The sequence below is a fragment of the Apodemus sylvaticus genome, chromosome 13, assembly GCF_947179515.1.
Source record: "Apodemus sylvaticus chromosome 13, mApoSyl1.1, whole genome shotgun sequence".
Lineage (NCBI taxonomy): Eukaryota > Metazoa > Chordata > Mammalia > Rodentia > Muridae > Apodemus > Apodemus sylvaticus.
In genome coordinates, this window is record NC_067484.1 from 11,677,701 (window position 1) to 11,687,302 (window position 9,602).

The 9,602-nt window shown below is 43.4% G+C and overlaps 1 protein-coding gene across 2 annotated transcripts; it reads left to right on the forward strand.

Annotated features, from left to right (window-relative positions):
- Positions 1–136: 136 nt before the first annotated feature.
- On the forward strand, positions 137–5,155 carry Timm21 (translocase of inner mitochondrial membrane 21). 2 transcript variants are annotated; one of them, XM_052155596.1, is made up of 6 exons: positions 141–652; positions 2,712–2,774; positions 2,865–2,962; positions 4,140–4,213; positions 4,300–4,408; positions 4,505–5,155. In XM_052155596.1, the coding sequence occupies exons 1-6, from the start codon at positions 367–369 to the stop codon at positions 4,601–4,603; spliced, it is 729 nt and encodes a 242-aa protein (XP_052011556.1). In that variant the 5' UTR covers positions 141–366; the 3' UTR covers positions 4,604–5,155. The 2 variants fall into 2 exon arrangements, with proteins under 2 accessions (XP_052011557.1, XP_052011556.1); XM_052155597.1 differs by lacking the exon at positions 2,712–2,774 and having other exon boundaries at positions 137–652.
- Positions 5,156–9,602: the final 4,447 nt, after the last annotated feature.

Genomic DNA, 9,602 nt, shown 5'->3' on the forward strand with positions numbered 1-9,602 from the left:
AGCGTCTGGGAAAACAGGATGGGCGCTTCCTTGTTGCGTCGCATTGTGGGAGATGTAGTCCATCCTGCCTTCCTTTCCTGCAGTTATACAGGAAACTGTGAAGCCCTTAAACTGCGATTCCCGGGACGTTTAGAGTTTCCCGAGATGCTTTGCGAAAGCATGGCGGGCAAGATGTGAATGTCAGTAGGAAGGTAATGGGGCAAACAGAGGAAAACAGTGTACCTAACTCCTCTTGTACATTATTCATCATGATATCCGCCTAACAGTGTGTAATGTGAATGAGTTGGCTTCAGTCTTCTCCGCCTGAGTGTGTGAACTACGAACCTTTAGAAGTTGCAGTCCGGAAGCCTCACAATTTTTGTGAAAATGATTTGTGGTTTTCTACGAGTTGTACAGCGTGCAGAGAAGCTGCACGGGTCCTTGGCCAGGCAGTTGTCACACTTTGTGCTCTCCAAAGCTTGCTTCAAAACTCAGCCTTTGAGATGGGGACTGCGAGAGCAGAAGAAAACAGTGCAACCTAGAACTGTCCTTGGGCTCACCCAGAAAACCTTCTCGACGCAAAAATCAGACCCCCAGAAGGAGGATAGAGGCAAGCAAGTGTCTATCCGCAGAAATCAAAGAGAGGAAACCGGCGTCTCAATGTCTCAGAAAGGTAAAAGGAATTAAAACTGTCGGCTCTTAGTGTTCCCACTTCTGGGAGGGACTGCAGAAACAGGGAATGGAGATCTTTTTGTGAAAATATTAGATCAGGACAGAGTATTGGGGGGTGGGGGGAAGGAACTCGGGGTGTCCAGGCCAGTGACATGACTTGGAAAGCAATAAATATAGTTATGTCTTAGTCTAATTGTTATTGTCCTTTCAATTTAGGACCTCATGCAGTGTCTACTGACAAGTAATTTATGATATTAATGGTCAATGGAATAGAGATTGGTGTTGCAGCCCACAGCCTCAGCTTGGTAAAGAGATTGGATTTGTGAAGCAATTACTGTTGAGATAAGCCCCATAAATTAGACAATTTGTGGTAGATGGCAATCTTTGTATTACTTGAATTAGTGTTTTCCTCTTTAAAGATCTATTGTAGTTATTACTAAGTGTACATGTAGAATGTGTATGTGTCTTTATCTGTGTGTACATGAGTATTGGTGAAAAAGGAAGCCAGAAAAAAGCTGTCAGATACCCTGGAGCTGAAGTTTCAGGCAGTTATGAGCCACCAGATGTGGCTATGACCCTAGCAATAAATACTCCATTCTTTCATGTATTCTTTGCACTTCTATTTGTCTCAATCTGAAAATGCCCAAAAGCCCAAGCCAGTGACTACCACCTCAGAGTCCGCACAGAATTCCCTCAATTCCCACTAATTACAGGGGCGTGCCCTAAGTGTGGCCTCTGCCAACTTTTAACTCTCTTGGCTACACTCTGGTTTAGGATACTGCCTGAGCTGAGGATGCAGCTCATTTAACACCTATGAACAATGGTAAAATGATCACTTGCACAATGGGGAGGAGAGCATACACAGTGACCTTTGAGTGCCAGGGTCACTGGATTCTGGATGTCTGCAAGAGCAGCATCTCTCCAGTCCCCTGAACACATTTCAAGTTAGCAACTTGTACTGAAAACTGAAAGTATATTATGACAAAGACTACCTTTGGGGGGGGGGGTTGTTTGGTTTTTTGGCATTTTGGATTTTTTTGGATTTGGACAGGGTTTTTCAGGATTTGGACCTAGCTGTCCTGGAACTCACTCTGTAGACGAGGCTGGCCTCAAACTCAGAAATCCGCCTGCCTCTGCCTCCTAGAGTACTGAGATTACAAGCATGTGCCATCACCACCTGGCTAAGGCTACTTTTAAATAAATGATTTTATTTTGTACCTATGAAAAAAGTAGGGGAAATACCAACTTTGATTTCTTGGAAAAATGAAATTTTAAGGACTGAAGTTAGAAAAACCTGGATTCTTCATGTATCCACCCAACTAAGACTACTTTTAAAGAAATGATTTTATTATATTTCATTGTACCTATGAAAAAAGTAGGGGAAAAATACCAACTTTGATTTCTTGGAAAAATAAAATTTTAAGGACTGAAGTTAGAACAATCTGGATTCCTCATGTGACTGTCCATACGTACAAATGTACCAAAGTAAAGTGCACTGATAATCAGTAAGACTGTATTTGTGGTGTAGCTTTTTACACATAACATGCATTTATATAAATATTTTTTCACACATAACATTCATTTATTTACATATATTCTATAAATCTTATCTCCCCAAACTGCTCTTTAACCCATGTTCATATGCTTAGTGAAAAAAAAATTAAGAATAGTCTCTATAGGTATATTTGATTCATTTATCTTCCTAGCCAACTACATTTCAGCTCCAAGGGCAGTTTGGATTTTGTGCACAAGTCAGTGGGGTTTATGGGGTGAGTTAAGAGTTGCCTGTCTTGATCTGGACAGCATAGACCTGTGGCCAATTCTGAGAGACTGATAAGCCATTTTCTGTTACTAGAACAGAAGCAATATTAATCACTGACAGCTAATCGGAGCTAGGCCTAGTTTACAGTGGGGTGAGTTTTTTTTCTGCATTTGAAATGAGCTACGGAGAATGGTGCACTGGATCTGAACCCACTGTCACCTGCTAGGAACACCTGAAACCTCCGGAGGCCAGGGTTCTGTGGACACACTTGTAACCTGTTGACATTTTCTTTTTGCAGTGAAAGAAGGCGGGAGAGACGTCATGTACTTGGTAGTGGTGCTCCTTGGAATCGGCATTGCAGGTCACAGAGCCAGCGAGTGCTTACACCCCTCTCCACAGCCTCTCCCCCCACTGCTTCGCTTCATTGCTTACTCTCTCTCTGCTTTTCCAGGTAACTTCTTATACACAATCATCAAAGAACTGTTTTCTTCATCCAGTCCTAATATCATATACGGGAAAGCCTTGGGAAAATGCAGAATCCATCCTGAGGTTAGTTTTCTGATGATTGTATTGGGAAGGAGGAATGCATCCCTTCTAAAGCCCATGCCGTCGCACAGCGCTCTGGGTTTTTCTGTTTTTAGGTCTCTTCTTTGACACACTTTGACCCTGGCACTCAAAGGTCACTGTGTTTGCTCTCCTCTCCACTGTGCAAGTCATCACTTAACCATTGTTAATAGGTGTTAAATTAAATGCACCTGCATCTGGGTCTTAGGCATCCTCCCTTTTGAATCCTAAACTACAGAGTATAGCCAAGAGTTAAAAAGTTGGCAGAGACCACACTTAGGGCACTCCACTGTAAGCAGTGGGAATTCAGGGAATTCCGTGCAAACTCCAGTAGGCATCCCAACTGTGGTAGGGTGTAGTGGTAATCACAGCCTCAGGCTTCCTAGCTGTTCCTTAAACTTCAACAGCTATGTTTTGTCATACTTTGAAAGGCCCCACTTTTTGCCAGGCCACATGCCTGCCTTACAGTAGATAATCTTAATCTGACACTGATGGGATTGACCTAATAATTCTTTGCATGTTTATTCCCTTTTTTAGCTCTTACGTCTTAGGTATCTGACAACTTTCCTTCTCATATATGCTTGTCTCATATAAGGACACTCAGCAAAAAGACAAAACAGTATTTTTTTTAGTTATAAGTTCACTTGTGTTTTTAAGAGAAAATTCTAAAGTATTTGCTTTGAAAATTCAAAACAAACTGTTTTGAATTTTCTCATTAGGAGGAAAAGATTTGCACCTGTTTTATTTTAACAATCTCATTACTTGATATTTTGCCCTCGCTATTTGTACATGGGGCTTTAAATTTTCGTTTTGACCTCATGCTTTTACAACTTGACACCTGCTAATAATTTCACTTATTGCCCATCATTTTATCTCTCAGAGGAATACTTTCAAACTTCTGCTTGATTGTTTCTTGTAAGGAGAGAAACGTCCCCTCATCTTGTATCATTCTGAAGATACCAGTGACACCAGAGTGACCCATCTCTGTCCCTGTGCTGGAAATATTTACCTAGTTTTCTTGTTTGAGTCAAGGTCCCTCTTTTTTTCTCCTAAAAAATCACTTGTCATGTGCAAACAAATAATGTCACCTAACCGGCAGAAAATAATTACATAGGAGCCATGAAAAGAACCACACTAACTAAGTGTAGTCTCTGTTCTGCAGGTGATTGGTGTATTTGGTGAGCCTGTGAAAGGCTTCGGGGAAATGTCGAGACGTGGGCGAAGACAGCATGTCAGGTAATAATGTGGTGTCCTTGGGGGAGCTCGTGGGGAATCAGTGAGTAAAGGGAAATTGGATGTGCATCATTGTATGTTCTCGACAGCTTTGTCGCATATGTAAACAATGGGCTAAAGCGCATCCGTGTGAAATTCTACATTAAGGGCTCTGAACCAGGGAAGCAAGGAACCGTACATGCAGAAGTGGAAGAAGTGGTATGCCGGCCTCGGGGCCTCGGGGCCTCGGGTCAGTGGGGGTCAGTGGGGTCTGGTAAGCTCTGACTGGTAAGGGTAATAATATCTGTTTTTCAGAACCCAGGGAGTGGCCAGTTTGAATTTCGATATATATTTGTGGAAGTGACTCCTACAAGATCTATTATTGTTGAAGATAACCGTTCCCAACAAAGTTAAAAAAGCCTCAAGCCAGCGTGCTGCTCCCTACCTAGAATGCAGGGCTCTGTCCTCATGTGATCCTCACAGCTCTTCCAGAATTTGTTCAGAAAAACAAGAATAAAGTATGTCACACAGAAAGCAAGCTCAGTGTGAGTGCTCATGAGTTTGGACAAGCTTAGGTCTTTCTTGTGAAAAATCATGAAATGTAGCAAATTTTCCATTATATTGAATTGCCAATCATGCAGGGCTGAAGGATGGCTCAGCACTGACTGCTCTTCCGAAGGACCTGAGTTCAAATCCCAGCAACCACAAGGTGGCTCACAACCATCTGTAATGAGATCTGACGCCCTCTTCTGGAGTGTCTGAAGACAGCTATGGTGTACTTACATTTATAAGTAAATCTTTAAAAAAGAAAATTGCCAATCATGACAGTATTTCAGCTCTACATTCGTGATAAACTTTTGTTACTAAAATTTATACACCACATAAGTAAAAACTTCAGTATTTTAAGCTGTTTAATATTGTGTGGCTTTTATACAATCTACAGAATAAAATCTACTAACAAAACGATGTCAAAAGCATTTTTACTTACTTTGGAATCTAATTTGAGATAAGCATGTGAAATATTTAAGAAGAGTTGTAAGCCCAATGATAAATACAATAGTGGTTAGAGCTGCATACACTCAACTCATGATCTGTGGAAATAAATCTGTGTCCCCTGTGAGCTAAGGGGGAAGCACACTGCATACACAGGGCAGGGCTCACTCCACCTTTGCCATTAGATGCCTGCACTCACAGGTCTCTCTCATTTGCAATGAATAGAACAGAGTCCCTGCCCTTCCATCAAATCACTTTAAACCTTCTTAAACCTGGGCTCCAGGAGGCCTGAGGCTGCATTCATATTTATCCTCAGCAGCTGCCAAAATGTCCACCAACTGGCCTGTAAACAGAGACGTATTCTCCCACACCGTAGACCAGCAGTGAGGCCAAGGTTCACAGGGCCATGCTCCCTCAAGGCGCTTGCAGGGAATCCTTTCCGTTTCTGCTACCTCTTGATAGCTCCAAGTGAGCCTTAGTTGTCTCACTGGCCCCGTGGCCTCTATATTTGGGTCCTTACGCCCTGGGTCGTCCCAGCGCGTCCCTTGTATAATACCTGTCATTGGATTTAGGGTCCACACCTAATCTCAAAACCTTAGTTCCATCACAAAGATGTCTCCAGATCACATTCACATAGTACAAAAATGGGAGTGCAGCCACATGGTTTGGAAAGGGCAACAGTTCCATCCTTGGGAGCACAGGAGAAGAATCTGTGTTCTATAATGGAATTCCCCAGTAAGGCAGCTGACTGGGAGCTACTGAGCAAAGGAGTGCTTTCACAGACAGTTGCCCCCCCCTTCTTTCTTGCAGTTAGTTTGCTTCTGCCATGAAAATGAGCTGTGCTCTGACAAGGGACCAGAGCTAGTAGACACCCTGGGAGCCATGTCTGACCTCTGCAGCTGAATGCAGAACCAAACACCTTTCTGCAAAGCTGCAAGAGCGTGCGGTTCCCTGCTCAGCTCCACAGCTCAGGGATCTACCTCCACCTGTGCAAGCACATCTACGGTCACTCAATAAAAACGGACATTTAACCTGCTAAAGAAACAAGTTGTTTGATTGTCCTTGGTAAGAGCAAAGAAAGATGTCCTTAATGCAGCTTTTACTAGGCTGCCTGGATGCCTAAAGGGAAATGGAGAGGAAGGTGAAGCCGGGCTCCCCTTCCTCCACCTAAGCAGCTCTGTGCTCCACTGACAGTGTTCTTAGTGTTGACATGTAGAGAGAATGTATATCAGCTGTGGAAGCTGTGAGGGAATGCCTGTCAAAGCCACTTAAGGAAGGGATAAAGACTATTCGGGCTGATGGTTTAAGGAGACATGTTGCATCATAACAGGGAACTCATGCAATCAGATGGCTCCAAGGTGACAAGGGCTGTGTGGCTGGGATGCCTCATCTCTTCAGAGTATGGAAGGACAGGAAGGGAAGAGAGGAAAGGGGAAAGAGTGTGTACATGCCTAGGAAAGGGGACAAGAGAGGAGGAAGCAGGGGAAAGGAGAGGAGCAGGGAAAGAGAAGAGAGAAGACAAGAAAATTGAGCCTAGCTTTGGTCCAGCTAAAGGCAGATCTGCCCACAGGAGCCCTCTTCCTCCAGTAAAGCCCCACCCCTAACAGTTCCACGATCCCTCCCTCAACAGCTGGATAGCTATGCTGTTCAAGCAAACACACCAGCCTGCAGGGGACATCTTACATCTAAGAGAATGTGTTCTGATGGCGGATGACCCCAGCAAAAAGGAAAAAAAAAAAAAAAACCCAAAACTTCACAAAAGCATATGCGTGTAACTGAGTAAAATCATAAGCGACCTTCCCTCACATTTGACATTCCTAGTCCTGCTCAATCCCTATCATTACAACACATAAAACCAGGAATGATCATACTGGAATATTGTGCTCTACAAGACCACATGGCTGACCAGACATAGCCTAGAAGTCAGCAAATCAGCCCAAAACAGCCCAGCTGCTAAAGGGCACTAAGTTTCCGGACTTGAAAATATGATTAGGATCCCTGTTCACCTTAATGCTTTTGACAGGTGTTGCTACGAAGTGTTTTTGACACCAATGCCAGAGGAAAATCCCAGATGTGATTTTTCTGCTTACCTGAAATGGATTTTGGAAATAGCCTTTGATTCTTTATGGAAATCACAGCATTATGAATAAGTATTCATAGAAACTGTTCATTACAATTCACAGGAGACCAGTCTTCAAATTTGGGCAAAGTTTCAGAACAAAAAAGATTGAATTGTTTAATGTGCTTAAAGGATTTAACTTAATTAGGTTCTGTCTTTCGGTTGAAATAAGTTAGATAGCAAGAAGGAAATGCATCCCCATCCAATATGCCATCCAAATGCCTTTCAGGTTCTATTGAGCAGAACTACTTGCAATGTGTTAAAAAACCTCTTTGCCTTTTTTAAACTGCCAGAGTTTAACTGTGTCTTAAAAGTTATGTTCAGAACTTGTCACTGTAGAGGAAACAGACTTGCCTCCTGCTCCAGATCCTTTTCTCATCCACTGTCCCCTGCAGGTACCTTTTCCCTTCTGATGATTTCCTGATCCCACTGCCCTTGCTGATCACTAGGACTTCTCTTGAAGGGTTTCTGTGACCCATGTGTGAGGACATGTGTACTCAGCCTCCAATGAGCTGAATGAATGTCAAAGCACTGAAGGTCAGAGGGCTGCTGGGCCTAGGGAGGAAGGTGCTAATGGATGCTTTCCACTTGTGCATAGCAGCATGAACATTAAAGGATCCGTGATGCCTGAAGAGATGGCGGATGGCTCAGCGGGTTGAGAGCATGCCCTGTTCCTGTGGAGATCTTGAGTTTGGTTGCCAGCACCCACATAACGTGGCTCAGAACAACCAGCAACTACACTCCAGAGGATCCAACATCCTCTTCTGGCTTCCATGAGAACTCATGCACTCAGCATTCACACCCCCACACACATGCACGCACACACACACACATACGCTACATAAAACTAAATCTTGAAAATAAAATTCAGTTATTGAGTAACTATATTCCCATTCCTTAGGAAGGGAGCTCTTCTGAGAAGCCTTTTTACCCTTTTAAGTTGTTTATTTGGTCTTTTATTCTTTGCAAAATTCATTAGAATTTTGTATGCACTCACTGATAAGTGGATATTAACCCAGAAGCTCAGAATACCCAAGATACAATTCACATATCAAATGATGTCCAAGAAGAAGAAAGGGGAGGCCCCTGGTCCTGGAAAGGCTTGATGCAGCAGTATAGGGGAATACTAGGACAGGGAAGTGGGAGGGGGTTGATTGGGGAACAGGGGGAGGGAAGAGGATTTGAGGAGGGGGAGCAAAGAAAGGATAAATGTAAATAAAGAATATATCTAATAATCATAAATAAAAGGATAGTTAAGTCTGTAAGAAATAGGAGAATCCTTTCCTCTCATTCTTGGAGAAAAGAGCTATAAATATGAAAAGGCAAAACAAGTTGAACTCTAGATTTCCGGATTTGGATTAGAAATATTAATGAGAACTCATAGCTGTTGATTCATACACATAGCTGTAGAAATATCACTGTCAATGTGTACCTATCGGGTTCCCTGGAGAAATGAGAAATTCTTGGATAGGGGAAGACAGGGTTTAAGAGAGAAGCTAAGACGGTGTCAAACACAAGGAGCTGCTCCAGAAAGACAGCTAAATCTTGGACAACTTTCACAAGAGTCACAGCATCAGACTCCAAGACACTGGATGTTGGGCCGTGAACTGTGTGAGGACGCCTGCTCAGGTCGAATAAAGGCCTGAAGCCCCAGACTCCCGGAAGGGATGGTAGTTTTGCCTGCTCCTGGCACCAGGCCCCCAGTCACTGAGCCAACTGGTTTGTGGCCAGTCATGTAAGCCCAAGCCCTTCCACATGTAGGTGAGGCGTCCCTAAGATCTCAGAAAGTAAATAGGAAAAGAGTCAAGGCCACTCAAGTAGGCACAAAACCAGAGTTCTCCAAGCTAGTGAGGTGCCTAGAGGCCTAGAGGGCATTGCCAATAAGCTTCCCTTCCCAGGCATTCCTCCAAGTAAAAGATATTTAATCTCAGGCCCACCCAGAGGAGGGTATGGTTTTAATTCCCACTTTCCATCATGACAATAAACTGTTTAGAAACATGGGCCTTCTTTTTTCAACAAGATCTGCTGTGGGGATCCATGAAGAAGGCATGCCCTCACAGAGCTGTAACTTCCTATTTCCAATGCCCTTATATAGGACAGCAGGTGTGGCCCAGATTAAAGGTGTGTACTAACACGCCTGGTTCTGGGACTTGTTTTGTTCCAGGCTGACCTTGAACTCAGAGATCTCCTTGCCTTAGTTTCCTGGGATTAAAGGTGTATACTACTTTGTTTGGGCCTAAGCTTTTCACAGCCACTATGCCTCAAAATCTCCATGCCAAGAGGTCTTCCAACCTCAAGATC

Bases quoted from the DNA above. Each gene is read 5' to 3' on its own strand.
- Timm21 (XM_052155596.1), top strand. From the start codon at position 367: ATGATTTGTGGTTTTCTACGAGTTGTACAGCGTGCAGAGAAGCTGCAC. The intron at 2,963-4,139 runs GTTAGTTTTCTG...TCTGTTCTGCAG, and splicing joins AATGCAGAATCCATCCTGAG to GTGATTGGTGTATTTGGTGA. The intron at 4,214-4,299 runs GTAATAATGTGG...TGTTCTCGACAG, and splicing joins GGGCGAAGACAGCATGTCAG to CTTTGTCGCATATGTAAACA.